Raw genomic sequence first — 23,370 nt, 5'->3', positions numbered from 1 at the left:
GCGCTCTTCCTCATCTCCTCCCTAACAGCAGCGCTTTTCTTCCTCCCCCTTTCGCCACCAAAAAACTTTGGCAGCCACTGCATTAACTATTGCAGGAAGTCAACATAATGATCAATCTAATCTTGATGTATAGATACAACAGGGCAATAATGTGGTGAAACAACTCATACCTTACTTCTGATGTCCAGTCAGGGCCTCTGAGAGGAATTTTATCAGGGGATACAAAGTTTCTTTGGGGCCCCTTTGTAAAGGGGAAGGGTGAAACAGAGCAGGGGAGGGTGGTGATGGGGAGCAGAATGGGAGCAGGGGGGCAAAACAGGGTGGGGAGAGGGTGGAGACAGCTGGGAAAGTCTTTGGAGCCCAAGTCTACCCACCCACTGGTACTGGCAGCTAGATACAGTAATAATGAAAACCAAACACACTCCTAAGGCTCTCTAAAATATTTTAAGTATAGAAAATCATGCAGAAAATTAGCATCATTGTATTTAGGCTCACTCTAGAATGAAAAATGTCATGTGCACACCAAAACTTACTTCTGCAGCAGCTCTAATTCCACAGCTGTGTCCCTGAGCTCCTATATGCCCCTTCATGCAAAGCGAATCCACAAGCTAAAGAGCTGCTGTAGCCGGCCAGTTTCCTCCCAGATTTGACATTGTGTTATGGAGTGCCATGCCCATAGCCAGGGAGACAGACCAGGGACAGACTGCACTTGCTCCCAGTGTGGAAGGGATTGTCACTCCCGAATCGGCCTTTTCAGCCACACTAGACGCTGTTCCAGAACCACCTTTCAGAGCGCGATACCATAGTCTTTCGAGACTGAAGGTTGCCAACTTGTATGCATTCTGCTTGCCAGTAGCTGCACCAACTGCAGCCGCACACTCATGGTAGTGTCCCCAGCATCCCATGCCAGCACCAAGTCTGAGTAGATAGGAAAATGTAAGATCCCAGGAAATTTCTGGGCCCCCTTTTTTGGGCTCCTGGGTCCCCTTTTTCTGACCCTGGGCCCAGGTACAAATTACCCCCTTTGCCCCCTCTCCTAGGCCCTGTGTCCAGTACTTACAAGAGTTGTGAGAACCTGTACACAAATTGGTTTGCATGATATAACAATTATTTGTAACCTGTTCATTCATATATCTCACCCTCCTCTGGAAACTTAGAATACTGGCTTCCACTAACCTCTTATCTCAAGGATGCAACCATGAAGGTGATCATAGCATCAAGAGATAGTAGACTCTAATTAGTAGAGTTGACATTTACCGTGATTACCAGAAAGACTATAATGGAAAACCAATTTCAGCAACTTTGTACTGGGTACAGTGAATGACATATGTGAAAAAAAATTGCAGTGAGAGTGGAAAAAATAGGGTGTCAAGAATAAATGATGTTACATCTGCACTGTCAAGCTGTCTGGCAGATTGCTATACAGAGCAACACTGGTAAGAGTTGAATATACGTTTTCTCCAACTCCCCTGAAACTGAGAGACTGTGAATGACTATGACCTAACTCATGTCACAGTATTAGTCTGTATTTGACTGGCACTGTCCAGATATGAAAGAGCTGAAGCCCTCTTCTCTGTGCTGCTTTTGTATTCCTGCCACCACAAAACAACAGAACGAGGCAGAAAAGAACAAAACAACAGTTCAAGGCAGAAATGAAGAGCCTGTTGGGAAATATTTTACTCCAGGACCCAAATTTATTAGATTATTAAGAATTATACATTCTGAAAATTCCTATTGTGGCTGATAATTTGCTAGGTCCAGAGAAAAAGATTTATTCTTGGTTGAATTTATTTTTGCAGTGTATTTTATAAGACATTCTATTGATGTAATTAGTATAGACATTTTCCCAGTTTAAGATCAGGAACAATGTGCAATAAAGTACAATGATATGCTTGCACATTTTGTGTACAAAAACAATAATTCAAAGTTGGCTAAAATCAACCAGAAGGGCCATGGCTCAATGGCAAAGCACATGTTTTGCATGCAGAATGTCTCAGTTCAATCCCTGGCATCTCCAAATATGGCAGAGAAAAATTCTTGTTTGGAACCTTGGAAAGCCACTACCAAACCCTGTTAAAATTGCCAACCTAGATGGACCAGTGTCCAATTCAGTATAGCTTCCTTTGATCCTTACAGTTATACTCCATATAAATACTTTTGTTATTGACTTCAGTTAACACTAAACATTGCATCTGCTTTTAATTAAGCTATATATTGAATTTAATGGTCTTTGATATTTACAATAACATCTTACTGCTAGAAGAATCAACAGAAGTTTGGCTTAGACTGCTATGAATTCAGAATTTAGGAATGCTAAATACATCATCTAAATTAAAGAGTGCCCAGGGAAGCAAAAGAGCAGTAAGAAAACATTTCCAAACTGACATTTAGGCAAAATGGCAATTTCACCATGGAAATGAGATGACTGAGTTACTATGCATACAATTCTGCCTAGTAAACACTGTTAGCTTTAGTAATCCAAAGGATGAGGCAACTATTGTACTGTGACACTGAACAACCCCAGCTAAATGCCATCTCAAATATTGCTACAGAGATCATTTTAAAGCATCAGATGCATACACAACTAGATAAAGCCAAATCCCAAAGATGAAGCAATTTCCACCCTCAGCTGATTAGTAATTGCACAGAGACATGAATCTTTCGGTTCAGCATAGCTCTTTACTCATTTGCATAAGTGCTAGTAACACTTTTTAATGCATTTTTCCCCAATGAGGAGTTGCTAATATGTACATCTAGATTTATGCAGATAAACATATTTAAATATTATGTATGAATGAATTTATAATTGCAAAGCTTTGTTTGCATTGCACAGTTATGGGGTACAGTGACAAGCATTACAGTACAGCCTTGGTAATTGGAGACCTGATATTGATATGCACACATCAATGTAAACACTAGGGAAACTCAAATAACATTTTAACTATGTATGAGCATATTTTCCCTGGTTCTACTGTACCACGATTCTACCATTGCAACACTCTTTGGATTCCATTATGCTTGCTTTTTGGCAGGAATAGCAGAATTTGAAATGTTGATAACAGATTTTGTGTATGCATCCCAAATGCCAAAGAAAAATCCCGCATTCTCAAAGAAAACTGATTAAGAATTTCCCTTATCCGAGGGGGCGAGGAAACTCCACTCATGAACAATCTAAAACTGGTTTAAGAAACCTGCCAACTTTGATCTATCTGCAATGTTGATCCAATGTAACACTGAAAATTCTACTTTACTTGGTTACTTAAATTCTACTCTATGGTTACTTAACTCACAGCCAAAAATTCAGCTAATTATTTTATGTGTATCCAGATTTCCTTTCCATTAACTTCTTGTTCCATCTGCCTTATCTCATTGTGCCTCCATTCCTCCTTAGCTTTCTTGGTGTCTCTGCCATTTTCCAGTATTTAGGGCCCAATCCTATGCTTGGCTGGCACTGCACAGTACACTGGGGCCAAAACCAGCGCTGCTGTATCCTGCAGGGCCAGAGAAGCAGCCAGAGGTCTGTCTGGGATAAGGGAACATTGGTTCCCTTACCCCGTGTAGAGCCCAGGCAGCCCCAATGGGTCTACTTGGAGCTACGCCAGCTATTTAGCTGGTGCAGAACCAAGAAAACCTGTGTTAGCCTCTGAGGCCCAAAGGGGAAATAGGATTCGGTTGCAGCCTCTGCTGCTTTCCTTGCCCTCCCAGGCCCAAATCACCTCCCAGACTGTCCTCCCCCACCCAAGTTTGTCCCTACCCATTGCCTGGTGGAGAACCTACTGTTTGTGGCTCCTGTCAGTTGTCCTGTCAGTGTGGAGGCCCAGCACCAAGTGGCACTGGTGTCTCCATGAGTACCTCTCACCTTAGGGCACATTTGTGATGGCCATTGCTGGGGCAGCACATGGCAATCCAGAGCTGCCCCACTGTAGGATCAGACTGTTAGTCTACCCAGCTTTTCTTCAGACACTGTTTCTCCATAGCCTATCTTTCCTTTAACACTTTCACTTCCTGGGCAGTTCTCCTCCTGAGCTTCTTAATCCTCAGTCTCCCTGCTTGCCAACATCACTGTTGCTTCTGACAACACTGCATAGACTTCTCCAGAACTTATGTGAGGATCTTCACCAAGCCAAATTGACCTTTCACATCCCTCTCAGGAGTGTGTCTTCCCCTTACACACAACAGTCAGATTGTGTGACATATGAACATCCCAAGAAGTTGTATGAACATCCTATAAAATTATTACAGCAATTAATGTAATGGTTGGTGGACAGGTGATGACACTTATCCTTCTGCTCTCCACTGTTACAGACACCCTCTTTCCCCAAACAGGTGTGCAGTTTAAACTGACTCCATCTTGGTTTCAGAGTTGGGCAAGCCTCCCTGAAATGTGAAAATGGGTGAGATTTTGCTGGCTTCCAAGGAAAGGCCCACCCACTAAATCTGGGTGCTTGAGGTCTGACAAAAGGATAGCTAGCAAGAACCACTCCTGCCTGAATGCTAAATTAAATTGCAATTGCCCAACTGGGTAGTTCTTTTCAGATGCTGGCTCAAGAAGCTCTTCCACCTGAACCTGAGATAACACACCCTGCCACACTATTGTTCAGCAGGAACTCCCCTGGATGGGCCATCAAGCTCTTTTGCATCCCCCTGGAAAAATACAACCAAGACCAGGAACCTCAAAATGCATAGCTAAAGAAGCTCTCCAAACTCTTTTGTCCTGCCAAATATTCCTTTTGTTTCCTTTGTGAAAAGTCCTATAACTTCCCTGCTCTGGAAGTAGATTTGGGGTTTGTTTGTTTTTTGTTTTTTTTTGGGGGGGGGTCACTTCAGAAACTAGATGTGGTGTCCATGCTGTGCTTGGAGGTTTCTTTTCTCTGAAGTAAGCCTCATCTGTTCTTGGTCTTTTCCTCCTCTGGAACCTGGAAACCTTACAGCCCCGCCTTGCTACTTAGGAACAACTTTGCACTCAAGCCATAACCAGCAGACTAGGATAGGTGACCTCTCTCTCTCTCTCTCTCTCTCTCTCTCTCTGTCTCTATCTTACCCCAAAAAATTAAGTCATCTTTCCAACTAACTTTCCAAACACAGCTATTTGCAAGTAACTCTCTCTCCTCAGTACTTGTTATATTTCTTTGAAAAGTTATGTCTTGTGGTTACTGTTAGTCTCATTTTGAGGCACTTTGAGATTGTTTTCCACCACTCATCCATGTCAAGGATCCCAAACCTTGTCACACTCTTAGATTTGACCTTTTGCCTGCTAATTTCCCCAATTTCAGTTATTTGTGTATGTGCACATGACACGTGCAGGACACACATGTACATGTGAAGGGGCAGTGATGGCAAAACCACCTACAGAAAAAAGAAAGATTCTTGGTGGCCAAGGCAGTATTGCTGGCACAAGTCCAAGTTGTTCTGTGCAGGCAGATCAGGCCCAGGAAGGTTTAGGTTCTGCACGTGCCAAACCTGCCCCTTTCTTGGGCCTGATCCAACCATCCCTACTCTCCTTCTGCCCCATTCAATCCCCTCTCCACCCTCCCCCTGCTCCATTCCACCTCCTGTATGGGGCTTACCTATTCTAGCAGGCCTCTATCACTCTGCCAGCATGTGTGAAAAGACTCCAGCCTTCCTGCCAAAGCACTGGTTCTTTGACTGTCGCAAAGCACTCTACGGTGCTTTTACAACAGACTGTGCTGGCAGAATGGGCATTCTGCCAGTACAGGCCTTTAATAGGATTGGGCCAAAAATTTAAGTTCTGTTTTTCAAAGAAACATCTAAAATATAATGTAAAATACTTTACCAGCATATTGGGCGCAATCCTATCCTGCGCTGGAATAGGCAAGCCAGGAGGCTTGTGCTGTATTCAGCGCAGGATAGGAGCCAAAAGTGGCCCAGCCAGAGGCAAGGAGAAACTTTTCCCCTTACCCCTGGGAAAGGTGCACTTACCCCTAAGGGTCTCCTCAGACTTGCGCCACCTCTTGAGGTGGCACAAGTCCAAGGAGAGTGGAGCTTGAAGTTGCTCTGTTTTCCCCAGAAACGGAGGTTGGGATCCAGCATAACTGGCTCTGCCTCCCACTCACCACCCGCCCCCAGGGCTGCCCACCACCCGCCCTCCCCCGCCCAGGAACGCCTCCCTCTCATTTCCTCCCCACCCCCCTGCCTACCTCAGAAGCTAGCGTTGGCCCAGCCGGGACTGGATTATGCCCATCATTATATATATTGAAACCATTTTACAGCAGATGTTGTCACTAGACAAAAAGTGTGCGTGTGTGCATGCATGCACCTTCCTAAGCACCTTGTACTTGTCTTTCAGAAATGTATTTACTTGAGGTTGGTATATAGAAAAAACTCTTTAACCAAGAAGCACAGTAAAAATTAGATCTATAAATGCTGAAAACACTTTCTGCTAAAACATGCCCTGCACAGCCTCAGTAGAGATGAATCAACGCTATGCAAGAGCACAAAAGCTCTGCTGCACAGTACCCAATTATTTCAAAAAGAGACATGTCTAGTGGACTGCCTTCTAATACAGCATCAGGAAAGCAAGCTAGGACATGAATGACTCCTTTCTGAAAAGCACATGACTATACAAATCGATTAGCCCATGTTCTTACTATAGGCTATCCAAGCAATGGAATAAGAAAATCAATATGCTATGCAATCTAAGTATACAAGTTCAGCTAATATGTTCAAATCATCTTTTTTAAAAAGCATATCACACAGCTGAAGTGAGTTTGCACATGCATGTTTGTTAGTTGATAACTACATCATGAGGTGATCACCAGCACGCACAAAATACTTGTGACTTCTAGATGAAGAGATTCCCTATAAACAATGCTAAGGCTGGCAAGCTAAGTTTGCATTTGCTAGGGAACACTGATTTTTGATCTCTTTTTTCTGCATTTGCATCCTACACTTTCTGCCATTTGAATGTTCAGAATCATGTCCCCCCGTCCCCCGTTCAGCTGTTATCTCCCCCACTCCCATATGGTATTCATATTGCTTCTATCTCACTTAGACAACTGCCTAGGACTGGCAATTTTCAGCCTGCATACAGCATCTGTTTTAACCCAAAGTAAACAGAGCAGAGGAAAGGCAGGTCGGAAGAGGCTAGTTAACTCCTTCTCCTGTTATCATTTTTCAGTTCAAAATTGCCAATCCCAAGCTGCTTGCCTCCTCGTGAGAGCAGTACCAGCCAACCCATGAGGCCAGGTGAAGTGGCTGCTATGTGCGGCAGGGTGGGAAGGTGGCAACTGGTGAAGAAAAGGTCATACTATTGACTCCTTTCACTTGATTCTTGGATTTCTATGTTATTGGAGTGGTATGGGAAGGATCCACATTATCAAGGAAACATTGGCTCATAAGATGAAAACAGTGTTGCATCACTCTATCGTGCTCATGTGTGAACTGAGAATACTGTGTGCTATGAATACAATAGACATGTATGCAACATTATCATGTGATAATGCACCTCCTAGTAAGAGAGAACCAGAATTCTGCAGAATCATTTTACAGGGAACTTGAGCATGATGGCATATGTGTGTAGTGGTTTCCTAGTAGTCAACATGCACAAAGGAGCTAAGCACAGAGTTAGAGCACCACTTAGTCAACTGTCTACCTGCAGTCACAACCTTGGCTGCCTTTCAACCAGCACAAATCTCATGAGATTGCTAGTACCCCTTACAGGTAGGTTGAGAGGAATATGAGATTCTATGGCACGCCTATTGGGGGCTGGGGATAAGAATAGGCCCTCAGTTTGGTTGTACTTGTCGTAAGAGGCGACTAAACAGCAACCAGGTAGATGGGACTCATTAGCCTGGGAAGGCAGCTCATCTGAGAGAAGGAAAACTCTGATCCCAAACCTCCACTGCCTTGTGGCTACATCCAGTTATGGAAAAGGCTTCAGGAGTCAACCTCAAGGCAAAATCCGGAGCCGGAGTCTCTGAGGCAGTTCATGGCTGAACACAGTCATATTCTGTCAATTCCTGCGACGCCGCTGGAACCAACCATATTGGCCTCTGCCTTTCCATTGGACCATTTCAGCGATGTGGAGAGGGGGGATTTGCTGCATGGGTAGCAGCCTATCCTCCATACCTACTTTACCCAGGCTTCGCGCACTGGAGAGGACACTCTGTTCCAGAGCCACCATTCAGAGCGTGACACCATGGTCTTCTGAGACTGAAGGATGCCAACAATAAAAATGGCATGCCAGCAAAGTGTCAAATTGATGAGGGAGCACTCTCTTCATAAATGAAAGACAACATGAACATGTTCATATCCTTTAAAATAATTCATTCTCAGTGGGGAAGGAACACAGAATTTTAAAAAGAGAGGCCAGCAGCCCTATTTCTTACCTTCTCAATAAATCCTTGGCACAGTTCAAGCAATACAACTGAATTAAATTTATTAATAGCACCAGTTATACAGAGTCTGCCTGAGAATGACTAGTGTGCCCAAGTCATCTTGTTTCACATGCCTCCTCCCACAAGAAGCAGGATGTTCTGGGCTGCCTTACAAGTTCAGTATCTATTGGAGAGAGATGATTTACAGGACAGATGTTCTCCTGAAGAAAACCCAGATAAGCTTCTAGGGAAGTCAAGAGTTCCCTAAAACACAGCTAAAATGCACTAATTATTTACTGAGAAACCTACAGGCTGAGTAGATATTGTAAAGATGGAAAGTAAGAGTATGAGGAGCTCCAGATTCATATCAACATAAGCTCCCCTGAGAAAAATCTCTTAGCAAATGAAAGACCAAGCTCAAATTGCTGCTTTCTTTTTCACACACTTTGCCAGGCACCATTGGTTTAGCATGATTCATTAGGTGTATGTACAAAGTGATGAATATTTAACTATGCTACAATCAGATGAAAGTAAGTATGATGGTTGCATAGAACAGTTAAAACAGTTTCAATGAATCTCTCAGTAAGTGCCCACCTGTTTTCTGCTGAAGTATGGTGAGATAAGATAAAGCAAAGATGGTCTATAGCTAGCACTGAAGAGTAGAGCAATCCTTATTACTCAAACAAGCAAGTGAATATGGCCTGGAAGCCTTTATGACCATCAAGGTGTACCAGCTGATCTGATCAATATAAAGAGGTTTCCTTGCTGGCGTACCTTGACTTCTTGTAGTTCCCTATTTTGGCCAGATGTGGGTGACAGCAAACAGACTGAAGGCCCAAACCTATCCAACTTTCAAGAACTGATACAGCCATTCCAGCGGGGCATTGATGCATCCGTTGATGGGGGGGGGCAATCAGGGCGGTCTCCTCAAGTAAAGGGAATATTTGTTTCCTTACTTAGGGTTTCACTACAACTGCATTGGCACTAGAAAGTTGGATAGGAGTGGGCCCTGAATCATCTTTCCAGCTAATATCTGTCAAGCTCAGCAGAAAATCCACTACAAAATTGAAACATAGCACTCACTTGGGGAGAATTTTGTTTGCCATCTGTAAAAACAGGTAGATCCTCCCCTCTCTAAGAAGAAATTATGTTCCTTCACCTGTAAGGCTGGCAGATTTTTCCAAGCCGGCGTATATATTTCCAAGCCTCTACTGTTTGGGTCATGTGAACTGTCCAGGACTATATACTCAGTTATACAATAGCAAAAGGAAAATTTACAGTACCTGTTAAAATCACATCTACCAGAACTTCTTCAAAAGTAGGATTCTTGAAGCTTATGATGATGGAAGAATGATAGCCAAGGCGAGAACTCACACTCACTGGCTCCTGTGGCTGAGGAATCAGACCAACGCCAGAAAAGAAAAATACCCATTCTTCAAGCTGTGGGAAGAATAAAAGTATTCATATTTTAATTAGAAGACACTTTGGTTCTTCTTTCTTATCTTTAAACTATGGAATGATAGCCCTAATTAAGTGCCTCTGGTTCGCTTATCATGGTGTCCCCAACACAGATTAACTGCTCAATGCTAGAAAGGAGGGTTCTATTCTCCTTGACACTGTGGAATGCTCTGCATGCTTAGTCCCATCAAAGGTCCTATGAACGATGGATTACAACCATTGTTTACATTGTCCCACATGATGACTACATTGGAAAATTATGATAACTTTTTAAGGGCCAAGGGTCAATCCACTTCACCTAGCTAGCTGGCTGTCCCTTTTCCTGTGGTGGGTGCGTGGACTCTTTCAACCACTGATATAAAGTAACACATAGCACATTTGCACTACATATTATGCAAACCTTTTACCTCAAAAAAAGGAAGGAAAAATAACATCAACTAGACCACTGTATAGGGTACCAACATCACACATTATATTATGTAATTGTCATTTTATTGTTTTTCGTTTTTTATTGTTTTATATTGATGTGCTTTATATTTTAACCAGTTGTGACCCCTTTGAGGGTCTCTTGGGAGGCAGAAAAGTGGCAGATAAACATATTTTAAAAAACTACTGCTCTAATCAGACCATAGGCTAACCCCGATTACATTTCTTGAGGAGCATTTTAGATACTACATTATTAGCTGCAGCACGTTAAATAGGAAAAGTAAAAAAGAATCTAAGCAAAGAATACTCAACAGAATCTAATATTAGATCCTGGTCACCTGTAACACTGCTCAGTACCATTAGTCTCACTCCATTACATTTGGATGTTGCTGCTTTACTAGGAGTACTGGGTGATATAAGTTTATTAACATCTTGGGTAACTGTTGTATTCAAGTTGGCATTTCAGTCCTGCTGTCCCAACAAAGTTAATTTCAGTGATCAAAAACAAGAGCAAAGTGATTACAGCCTGAGCTCAAATTCACATTGTAGAGAGCTCTTTGCACAGCTCCAAACCAGAAACAAATGAAGCAGATAATAACCCATAGCAGGCTCTCTCAATTCAGCAATGAGGCACAATCGGAAACAGTTAAGGCTTGTCCTGTAAGTGCTGTCATTAGTTGATTTTGAATTAGTCAGCTACTCAGCTATGAGATGGTTTAAAGTGTCAGTTCAGAAGCATTTAATCAGTGAAATCAAGGGAAGAAAATCAATGCCATTGTTTAAGGTTAAAAGTTTTGGGAGACATAGGCTTACTGTCAAAAAAAATCTGGGCCTTGAATTGCTACAAACAACATAATAATACTGATGTATTTTAGTGCCATGATTACCAACAGTGCAATGGCCTTGCATCACTAAAAACACTGGGAAGTCAAAAGTTCAAATGACTCAGAGATGAAAAGAGCAACATAAAGTCACAAAGGTTAGAGCAAAACACTGAAAAGGTTGAGGGGGGCTGGACACAGCCAGGAAAAGGATTAGATATTGATTAAAAATTTGGCTGCAAATAAAAACTTGGACGTCAGGCCTCAATTTGGATCCAAAAGGCTTCAGTGAATTATTTACTTATTTTATAGCTTTGGTATTTGATGAAGAATTAAACTTTTAATTTATTGACCCAAGTTCTGTAACCTATCATGGGTTCAGACGGAATAACAGCACTTTATCCTCCAACTGTCCTTGGGTACAGACCATGTATACTAGAAATGCTGGCACTTTGTTTTCCTTGATGGGTTTTTAAGAGCATAAGAACAGCCCCACTGGATCACGTCATAGGCCCATCTAGTCCAGCTTCCTGTATCTCACAGCGGCCCACCAAATGCCCCAGGGAGCACACCAGATAACAAGAGACCTCATCCTGGTGCCCTCCCCTACATCTGGCATTCTGACTTAACCCATTCCTAAAATCAGGAGGTTGCACATGTACATCATGGCTTGTAACCCGTAATGGATTTTTCCTCCAGAAACTTATCCAATCCCCTTTTAAAGGCGTCCAGGCCAGACACCATCACCACATCCTGTGGCAAGTAGTTCCACAGACCAATCACACGCTGAGTAAAGAAATATTTTCTTTTGTCTGTTCTAACTCTCCCAACACTTAATTTTAGTGGATGTCCCCTGGTTCTGGTGTTATGTGAGAGTGTAAAGAGCATCTCTCTATCCACTCTGTCCATCCCCTGCATAATTTTGTATGTCTCAATCATGTCTCTCCCAGGCGTCTCTTTTCTAGGCTGAAGAGGCCCAAACGCCATAGCCTTGCCTCATAAGGAAGGTGTCCCAGTCCAGTAATCATCTTAGTCGCACTCTTTTGCACCTTTTCCATTTCCACTATGTCTTTTTTCAGTTGTGGCGACCAGAATTGGATGCAATACTCCAGGTATGGCCTTACCATTGATTTGTACAACGGCATTATAATATTAGCAGTTTTGTTCTCAATACCTTTTCTAATTCTAATTTTCTAATTCTAATTCTGAGAGCAAAATCCAAAGTCCAGCTGAAATGTCTGCGTGACTTCCTCTTTGCCGACGATGCAGCTGTCACTACCCACTCTGCCAAAGATCTCCAGCAGCTCATGGATCGTTTTAGCAAGGCCTGCCAAGATTTTGGACTGACAATCAGCCTGAAGAAAACACAGGTCATGGTTCAGGATGTGGACTCACCTCCCTGCATTACAATCTCTGCGCATGAACTGAAGGTTGTCCATGACTTTGTGTACCTTGGCTCAACGATCTCCAACACTCTTTCTCTCGATACCGAGCTAAACAAGCGCATCGGTAAAGCAGCTACCACGTTTTCCAGACTCACAAAGAGAGTCTGGTCCAACAAGAAGCTGACGGAACATACCAAGATCCAGATCTACAGAGCTTGCGTCCTGAGTACACTTCTGTACTGCAGTGAGTCATGGACTCTTCGCTCACAACAGGAGAGGAAACTGAGCGCTTTCCACATGCGCTGCCTCCGACGCATCCTCGGCATCACCTGGCAGGACAAAGTTCCAAATAACACAGTCCTGGAACGTGCTGGAATCCCTAGCATGTATTCACTGCTGAAACAGAGACGCCTGCGTTGGCTCGGTCATGTCGTGAGAATGGATGATGGCCGGATCCCAGAGGATCTCCTCTATGGAGAACTCGTGCAAGGAAAGCGCCCTACAGGTAGACCACAGCTGCGATACAAGGAGATCTGCAAGAGGGATCTGAAGGCCTTAGGGATGGACCTCAACAAGTGGGAAACCCTGGCCTCTGAGCAGCCCGCTTGGAGGCAGGCTGTGCAGCATGGCCTTTCCCAGTTTGAAGAGACACTTTGCCAACAGTCTGAGGCTAAGAGGCAAAGAAGGAAGGCCCATAGCCAGGGAGACAGACCATGGACAGACTGCACTTGCTCCCGGTGTGGAAGGGATTGTCACTCCCGGATTCGCCTTTTCAGCCACACTAGACGCTGTGCCAGAACCACCTTTCAGAGCACGATACCATAGTCTTTCGAGACTGAAGGTTGCCAATATACCTTTTCTAATGATCCCAAGCATAGAATTGGCCTTCTTCACTGCCGCCGCACATTGGGTCGACACTTTCATCGACCTGTCCACCACCACCCCAAGATCTCTCTCCTGATCTGTCATAGACAGCTCAGAACCCATCAACCTGTATGTGAAGTTTTGATTTTTTGCCCCAGTGTGCATGACTTTACACTTACTGACATTGAAGTGTGTCTGCCCTTTTGCTGCCCATTCTGCTAGTTTGGAGAGATCCTTCTGGAGCTCCTCACAATCACTTCTGGTCTTCACCGCTCAGAAAAGTTTGGTGTCGTCTGCAAACTTAGCCACCTCACTACTCACCCCTGTCTCCAGGTCATTTATGAAGAGGTTGAAAAACACCGGTCCCAGGACAGATCCTTGGGGCACACTGCTTTTCACCTCTCTCCATTGTGAAAATTGCCCATGGATACCCACTCTCTGCTTCCTAGCCTTCAACCAGTTCTCAATCCAGGAGAGGACCTGTCCTCTAATTCCCTGACTGTGGAGTTTTTTTTTAGCAGCCTTTGGTGAGGGACCATGTCCAACGCCTTCTGAAAGTCCAAATATATAATGTCCACAGGTTCTCCCGCATCCACATGCCTGTTGACCTTTTCAAAGAATTCTATAAGGTTCGTGAGGCAAGACTTACCCTTGCAGAAGCCATGCTGATTCTCCTTCAGCAAGGCCTGTTTGTCTATGTTTTTTGAGATTCTATTTTTGATGAGGCATTCCACCATCTTACCCAGTATAGATGTTAGGCTGACCAGCCTACAGTTTCCCAGGTCCCCCCTCTTTCCCTTTTTAAAGATCGGTGTGACATTTGCTATCCTCCAATCTTCTGGCACCTTGGCCATTTTGAGGGACAAGTTGCATATTTTAGTCAAGAGATCAGCAACTTCATTCTTCAATTCCTTAATAACTCTTGGGTGCATGCCATCAGGGCCCGGTGACTTAATGATCTTTATCAATGAGTTCTGAAACATCTTCTCTTTTAACCTCTATCTGACTTAATTCCTTGCCATTCGGGAAGCGGTATCTGCCCGAGGTCTTCTGCCGTGAAGACAGATGCAAAGAACTCATTCAATTTCTCTGCCATCTCTAAGTCTCCTTTTATTTCCCCTTTCCCTCCCTCACCATCCAGATGGCCAACCGCTTCTCTGGCGGGTTTCCTGCTTCTAACATATTTGAAGAAGCTTTTATTATTCCCCTTAATGTTGCTGGCCATGTGTTCCTCATAGTCTCTCTTGGCCTCCCGTATCACCTTCTTACATTTCTTTTGCCACAGTTTATGTTCCTTTTTATTCTCTTCATTAGGGCAAGACTTCCATTTACGGAAGGAAGCTTCCTTGCCCTTTACAGCCTCTCTAACTTGGCTGGATAGCCATGCGGGCACCCTCCTGCATTTAGTGGAGCCCTTCTTTATTTGTGGTATACACCTCTGCTGGGCTTCTATTACTGTTGTTTTAAGCAACCTCCATGCACTCTGGAGAGATTGGACTTTTTTTACCTTCCCTTTCAACCTCCTTCTAATCAGCCTCCTCATTTGAGGGAAGTCTACCTGTCGGAAGTCAAGGGTTTTTGTGAGAGATTTGCCTGGTATTCTTACCCCGACGTGCATGTCGAAACGGATTGCAGCATGATCACTGTTCCCCAATGGCTCCATAACACTGACATCTCTAACCAGGTTTCTGAGTACCGCACAATATTAAATGCAGTGTCACCTGTCCTCTGGTGGGCTCCATGACTAGCTGCTCTAAGGCACAGTCATTTAGCGTGTCAAGGAATCCGGTCTCCTTTTCGTGACCAGAACACAAATTGACCCAGTCAGTATGAGGATAATTGAAGTTCCCCATGATTACAACCCTGTCCCTCCTTGTCACCTCCTTGATCTGTTTCCTAATTTCAAGGTCCCCTTCCGATTTCTGGTCTGGAGGACGATAGTACACCCCCAATATTACATCGCTCCTCAGGCCTGGTAATTTAACCCACAGAATTGCTATAGTGGAGTCAGACCCACCTTCAATCTCTACTTTGCTGGATTCTATTCCTTCCTTTACATAAACGGCCACCCCACCTCCAACACGCCCCTCCCTGTCCCTCCTGTAGAGTTTATAGCCTGGGATTGTGGTATCCCACTGATTTTCCGCATTCCACCAGGTTTCCGTTATGCCCACTATGTCAATGTTTTTCCTAGTCACTACACATTCCAGTTCTCCCATCTTTGCTCGGAGACTTCGGGCATTTGCATAAAAGCATTTGTACATGCAATGCCCAGGATGGGTTGCTTATTCACTCCTTTGTCTCTGCATCCTCTCATTGTGCCAAACCGTCTGTCACATCCTATCATGCGACCATTCCCAATTTCTTCTCCTACTCTGTCTTTGCCTTGTTGTTCTCTAATCTCCCCATCCTCGTCCCATAGGGATAAGGAGTCCTGAATCGGATGCCCCTCGGGTCCTGTCGGCCTTCCCCCAGGGATCAATTTAAAAGCTGCTCTGCCACCTTTTTAATTTTATGCGCCAGCAGTCTGGTTCCATTCTGGTTGAAGTGAAGCCCATCCCTCTTGTACAGGCCCCGCTTGTCCCAAAATGTTCCCCAGTGCCTAACTAATCTAAACCCCTCCTCCCTACACCACCCTCTCATCCAGGCATTGAGATTCCTGATCTCCGCCTGCCTAGCTGGCCTTGCATGTGGAACAGGTAGCACTTCAAAGAATGCTACCTTTGAGGTCCTGGCTTTCAGCTTCCTTCCTAATAGCCTAAATTTGGCCTCCAGGACCTCCTGGCTACACTTGCCCACGTTGTTGGTGCCGACATGCACCACAACCAATACCTCCTCTCCAGCACTGTCTACCAGCCTATCTAGATGAGAAGTGATGTCCGCAACCTTCGCACCAGGCAGGCAAGTCACCATGTGGTCCTCACATCTGTTGAAAACCCCGCTGTCTATGTTTCTGATAATCAAATCCCCCACTACAAGAAGCCGCCGACCCCCCTCCCGCCAAGGAGTATCCTGAGTGTGTTCAGATACGGGCCCATCCCCTGGAGAAGGGGTCCCCCCTACGGGATTGTTTCCCTCCTCTCCAGGATGACATCCTCCAGCCTGAGACTTCCCACCCGGGCAGCTGAGGAGCTGCATGCCTGAGGTTGGGACGAAGCCTGATCATCCCCAGAAGTCTCCCCATGGTCCTTCTCTGCCTGCCTCTGCTTCTCCAGGTCGGCCACCAAGGCTTCAAGGGAGCGGACATGTTCCCTGAGACCCTGGAGCTCCTTGCACTGAGGACACACCCATGACATGCCCCAGAGGCCTGTAGTCATACATGTTACACTCGATGCAAAATACTGGATAGCCCCTGCCCTGCTGCTGGCTGTCTGACTGCATAGCTTTTTTTGTTGTTTTTATTTAGGGGTACTTAAAAAACCCTACACTGGTTTGCTGCCCTCTTCTCAAGGGAAGAGAAGGGCGGTGTCTGGGGCCCTGGTTTCCTCACCCTGCTGCTGAACTCACCCAGATGCTAAACTCGCGGTGCCTTACCTGGCACTTTGTTCCCGAGGCACTGAGTTCCCCAGAGGCCACGGGCGCCTCTGCAGAGAGGCGCACGTGGTAGCAGGCACTAGCTTTATACCCCTAGCTCACTGCCCCTCCTCCCTCCCTCCTTGCTGATTAAAAGGGGGCTGGTCTTCAGGCATGAGATTATGAAAGCTCAGAAAGACAAAAGGCTCTTGATGGGCTTAATCCACTCTGCAGGCCCCTGCATGGGTTGCTTGGATTAGCCTAATGGGGCTCCCAAAGAAGGGAAAATATTAAAGAAGGGAGAAGCCTCTAAATGGTACACCTTGCAAAATGCCCTCAGTTTCTGGGCTTAGGTTTTAAGTGATTTTATTCAGTGATTTTAAGGTGAAATCAATTGAACTACAGTATATTAAACCCAAGTAAGCTGGTTTAATTTTGCTGTAGATCAGGTTGCAACTAACTTTTACCTGTAGAAAAAGCATTGCATTTGCTGTATTATGAGGAATCATACAATTTATCTAGTATGGAAATGAAGTGCTTTACAAGCAGCATGTAGTAGTACATTCTGAAGTGGAGAAGCTCTTCATGATACCTAGGGCACAGCCCCATAGCCAGACCAGACCCCCAGAGCTACGTTCTACCAACACAATTTTTTTAAAAAAACAAAACCCTTTAAAGGGGTTAGGGGGTGTCCCAAATGGAGCCTCAGGTGGGTTTCCATTATTCTTAAGGTTTGTTTGGGGTGACTGTTTACTAAGCATGCTTGGAGTTTCTTTTCTTTCAAGATTTAGCAACCATAATACAATGACATTACACGATGAAGAAAAAACTGGTGAGGGGGTGGAATCAGGCAAGAAGTAAATAGAGGGAAAGGGGGACAAGGAAACAGATGCAGCCATCTACTGAACAAACTGACTTTTGTTAGTGAGCAAACTGACTGTTGCTTCTTTTGGATAGACAGAGTCGTAACTCTGAAGTTGAGTTGCTTCTAAAAGAATGACTGCTTTTGAGAGAACAGATCTGGTCACCCCTACTCTTTCTCTCACTTACACCCTTTCCTCTAGTCTATCCCATTCTCTGTGTCATTTTTCACACAATCCTCCCTGACTCATGTGTTCTTTCTCTCTCTCTCTCTCTCTCTCACACACACACACACCCATGTCCTTGCCTGACTAGCTTTCATGCCTTAGAATTCCTGCTATCTGACATGTTCTATCTTCCAGCCTCATATTGTTCCCTTAACCCCAACCCTTCCCTGATATTCCCACCCTGTGCAAACTATCAAGTGGAAGAACATGGCACAAAGTCTCGCCTTCTCTTTCCAATCCTAACACTAAAATATCAGAGTGTGGCTGGAAAGTTCCTAGACCTGGATGCCAGAAAGAGAAAAATGAAGAGAGGCAGGGAGGTAATTTATAGGCACAGGGTTGCCAGGTTCAGATGAGGAAGAGGGCACAGAACAGAGAGAGCTCATTGCAGAGCCTTGTGCTGCAGTACGATACAATAAAACACTGACTCATGAGGAATACAGAGAGTCTGTTATTGTTGTGGCAACTTGTTCTTGCTCCTCACATCTCCATCTAGGCTCAGAGACCTCGATATGGTGTCAGAGCATTCCAGCAGCGTTCTGGTTTATCTCAAAGTACGAGAGCTGTGCTCCCGTCATCCCTCTCCAGGGTGACTATAACAGTGCTTACAAGTGAGAATCTTATTAGTGAATCAGAAATCCCAATGGGATAAAGAAATCAAATATTTTTTATGAACCAAACATTTCACCCAAGCACAAATTACGCACTGAATGGCATGTGTGTCATAATATTAGCTTTTCTCTTTTGTTTCCAGATGCAACTTTTAGTAAAACAGTAGATTAAGGAGATGAGTCATATTCATTTAGTCATGCCCCTTCCAATATTTTTTTAAAAGCACTTTTTTGTAATACATGAGACATTAACACAAAGTGTGGTAATTATATGCACAGGTGCTGGGCTTAGTCTCAGTAAGTGGCAACAACGACAGCGGGCATGCCTGCGACTGTTGCGTCTGCGCAAGAGCAAGCTCTTGGCCTTGGTAATACACTGAGTGTCTAAAGCCCAGTGCAGTAAACAACGGGAGGTCTTTATCTCAAGAATGTGCTTTGTAGTTAGCTCAGGCCCAGCTAGCTGTAACTAGCTGCTTATCTATTGCTTCATGTGTTTTAATGACTTAATAAAAAGCTTGGTAGAGGCGGGGCGAGGAAGTTAGATCTGTTCCTGCTTTAAGCCTCCCTGATGCATCTCCACATTCAAACCTGTCTGCCGTTTCTTATTCATTGCTCTGCGCCTCGCTGCTCCTGTTCATAGTCTCAGCTTCTCAGTGCACTCTGCACTCCCACCAGGCAACAAGGTCCAAGCCTTGTGTGCTTCCCAAGCATCATTGCACTGCTAGAACAAAGGTCTTATATATGTGTGTGTCTGTATATCTATACAAACACAGTATAGTTACTCCAAAGAATTATAGCATTTCTAACTCTGCACATTTTGGAATATCTTCTTGAACATGGTTAATATTTAACCAATTCATAATTATCCACACTAACCAAGTCAAAATGATTAATAATTTGGTCATTATTTCTTGAATAGTAATTATTACTTTTGGATGATGTAATTTTGAACAATAATTGATTTTTAAATTCTCTCATTTCCATACTTGCTTATGAAGGATCCAATTGTATTGGCAACCTTCAGTCTCGAAAGACTATGGTATCGTGCTCTGAAAGGTGGTTCTGACACAGCGTCTAGTGTGGCTGAAAAGGCCAATCCGGGAGTGACAATCCCTTCCACACCGGGAGCAAGTGCAGTCTGTCCCTGGGAAGGATCCAATAGAGATGTGCAAAAAGAACACACTGCTTCAGGTTTTGCTTCATTGTTTTGGTGCCATAAATTGTTCTGTTGGACCATTTCAAAATTTTGTTTTAATTTGGATTTGGATATTTTGGATCCATCCAATTTGGATGGTTACTTTGCTTCAATTGGAGCCTTAAAAAAAATTATTTTCCATTGATTTCAGTGGGCTAAATTCATTTCATGACGTAATTTCAAAAAGCAACTTTTAAAATTACGTTCCAGAACTGGATGATATTTTCAGAGATTGAAGCTCTCACAAGGGGCCAACATCAATTAAATTTTAATCCACATAGGTTCTGGGGTTTCTATTCTAGGTCCAATTGATGTTTAATTATTTCACAAAAAAAGTTCTGGATTTCTTTATCAAAGTTTGGTAATTTTAAAAATGTTCTGTTGGTCTTGCCACATTTTTGTGACCAATTTGCATGTGCTAGGTAATATGATTCCTGTGCGTGAGATTCCTACTAATTTCAAAAAAATAGGTTCAGAGATTAAGGAGTCATCCATAAAAACAATGTTAGACATCGGAGGTTAGGTTTTTTTCCTTCTACAAAACTGACCTTAGGAAAGTGCCTTACAAAATTTCAGAAAGATAGATGCAGTAGTTCCCAAGAAAATCAATACTAAATGATAACATGAAATGCTTTTATATATATTGCCGTTCTAAGAACTAACAGTCCAAACTCACCCACATCCCTCCCCCGGATGATGCAGCTGTGCCAATGAAGCACATACTGCATCCATGGTAGGGGCTCAGCCAGAAAGGTCTCCTCAGTTTAAGTGAACTTTTGTTCACTTACCCCAGGGAAAGCTTCCACCACCACTATGTGCCTTCTTGGATCTATACCTGCTGTTTAGCAGGCATAAGTCCAAGGTGTGCAACAGAGACAGATGGGGTTAGGATATTGGTGCACATAAATGCCATTGATACCACCCTCGGTTCACCTCCCTATTTGCCTTCTGCTTCACCAGGGATGATTCTTATTCCTCCCTTTCTCCACCCTGTCCTGCTTCCGCTACCTTAAAAATTACCTATGCCATTCTGGCAGCAGGTCTCCCCCACTGCCACTGGTTGTGGCTGCACACTCAAAATGGCTGCTGGTGGCACAAGCCATTTTATGACATCCCAGATAGGATTGGGCTGTAAGTCAAAGCAAAACCAACACATACACAGAGTTCTGGTATGGCTGGGTTGAACTAGGAATTGGGAGAGTGGAATTGGGTCCTGGGAAAATATTAATAGAGAAAAATATAAATTAACCACAAACACAAGAAACAAAGAAATTAGATAGAGAAGAATGAGATAGATAGAGAAGAAGAAATTAGATAGTTCAATGACAATGGAATGGAAAGAAATGTATTGATTTATTAAACATGCCCAAATTCCTGAAAACATTCACTTGAAGAGAGAATATGCAGAGAAACCTGTTAGCCCGACTCCTACGTTTGTCCATTTTCCTAGTTCCCTCCCAAGAATCATAATGATTGGAAGGAAAGGATGTGCCTCACTGACAATTCAAAGCTAACAATCAAATTGTCCCTTGTCCTTCTCCCTCCGCTGCGTGAATGTTACTTTCTATATATGAAAGCAGGCAGACAAAGAAAAGCAGAACAAAGCAACCAAGCATTCAAAACTGCTTTGGATGGCTTTGCTTTAGTTTGGAGCACATTAGAGGGATTTTGCTTGAAGCGATGCCAAAGTAGAATGCTCTCGCTTGGAACACAATTCCTTCTGAATCAAATGTGCATATCCAGTTCAATATCAAAATTCCAGTAAGCATTAATTCAGTAAGAATTCATTTTAAGCAACATAATGTTTATTGTCTTTATCAGACATACCAATGCCTTCCCCAACACTTTCTCAACATCCACACGCTGTTTCTGATCTCTGGATCAGTCACCCAAGGGAACAGGCAGGGATCAGGGGACCTTGTCCATCTTTGACAGTTGATATATGGCCCTCTGGCCTTGCACTGTCTATGTGTCAGACCATACCAAAATTCATTACACGTTTAAGTATGCTAATATTTCATTAATCTGATCTCACTGAGCATCCATACCTGTGGGCAAGTAAAAGTGATTGTTGCAGTGTGATTGGTTCTTCCTAAGCCAGAAGGATAAAATTGAACTGGAACTTCAGTGGTAGAATGAGGTGCTACAATAAGCTGCACAAGATCAGAAAACAAAGCAAAAGAAAAAGTCAATTTTTTTTAAAAGACCAAGTTCTTTTCTTGTACCTTGAATCGACTGTCGATGTTGATGTGATTAATGTGTTCCACTGTATGCCTTCTCCACTCTCAGCATGCAGGATCTGCTACAACTGATAAAGTGCATTGCAGTAAACAGCAACATGCTTATTCCCCAGAAACTAGAAACATTGCGTTACTGGCCACAAAGGAAGAAGTGCAGTTCTTTTAAAGCATGGATGAAAGGAATAGAGCTTCAGTTTCAGGTCATATGCTGCTACTTTATCTTTTTTCACATTACAAAAATGCTTCAAACTCGGCACAATTAAAAAGCTACAAACTGATTTTTGAAGGGCAATATGCAGAATCTTTTCATGTGCTGTTTGTTGCCTCTTGGTTTTCTTCTCACATGTATATACATTCATACGGGCTCAAAGAAACTACCATGCTGTGATTTACTAACTGTGAATTACCCAGGTTTGATTCCCAATTGCATGGGGAAAGGCAGATTAGCCCACTATATAGTGATCAGATAGCACTGTTTGAAGCTTCTAAGCAGGCAACCAATATCCAAATCCAAAAATAATATCACTCAGTACACTTGCAACCTAGTGCCAACCATTTCCACTAGCATATCTTCCTGAAACACTTGTGTAATGTCATTGCCGTTTCTGATTGATGCTACACATTTCATGAAACTAAAGTAGTTGTTGAGCAATAATACTATCCTCAGTACTTCGGCTGTGGCACTTTAAGTTTTAGTCTTCAACTATTTGTTCTTCTGAAGTAATTGAGACAAATCAGTGTCATCAGAGATTGTATGTAATTGTTTCAAAATTGGTTGGAGCAAGAAAAAGTGTATTCTGGCAGCTTAAAAATATCAGACCCTAAAGATCAATAAATGTAGAGGCAGACTGATTGTGTTTTTGTCCCTATATCAAACTAGGCTTTACCCTAAACCTTCTCTAAAACAGTGATGTTAAACTTGTTTCATACAGAGCGCCAAAGTCAGCATTCATGGTACCTGCTGAGGGTCAGAAGTGACATCATTAACCCAGTTCTGCCCAGCCCACAGATGTACACGTTTGATTCCTGTTGCGTATATACAACATTGGGCAAAAACGGCTTTTAAGCAGAAAGTGATGTCATTAAGCAGATGCCGACCAGAAATAAGCATGTTTTGTTCACATAGAAACTCATTAGCTGCAAATGACAGGAAGGAAAATGTACAAATCTTGTTCATATTTTTAAAATGTGAGAGCGCCCAATTATCAAGCATAGGGAGCCTAATTATAATGCGGGTGGATAAATTACTTCCAGGGGCTGCATTTGACCCACGGCCTTATGTTTGACACCCCTGATCTAAACTGTTTTTGGCCCAGCCAATTTCTACCCTAGTTTCATTCTTTATTCAACAGATTCTGTCTCTGTCCAAGGTTTAATGCTCATCTGTCCCAACCTATTTTCAAAATCTATAGCATTCCCATGCCAAAATGATA

General features: G+C 43.4%; 1 protein-coding gene across 1 annotated transcript in view; it reads right to left on the bottom strand.

Moving 5' to 3' along the window:
- The window catches only part of CFAP47 (cilia and flagella associated protein 47), a 318,053-nt gene that overhangs the window by 68,784 nt on the left and 225,899 nt on the right, over positions 1 to 23,370 (bottom strand). The window contains exons 55-56 of the mRNA XM_066621307.1: positions 21,746 to 21,850; positions 9,620 to 9,776 (exon numbers count right to left, since the gene is read on the bottom strand). Of these exons, the coding sequence (XP_066477404.1) occupies positions 9,620 to 9,776; positions 21,746 to 21,850 (262 nt within the window). The remainder of the gene's footprint in view (positions 1 to 9,619; positions 9,777 to 21,745; positions 21,851 to 23,370) is intronic.

Source organism: Tiliqua scincoides, chromosome 3, assembly GCF_035046505.1.
Source record: "Tiliqua scincoides isolate rTilSci1 chromosome 3, rTilSci1.hap2, whole genome shotgun sequence".
Classification (NCBI taxonomy): domain Eukaryota; kingdom Metazoa; phylum Chordata; class Lepidosauria; order Squamata; family Scincidae; genus Tiliqua; species Tiliqua scincoides.
Note: the sequence above shows the minus strand (reverse complement) of the source record. Positions and strands in the feature narration are given on the sequence as shown.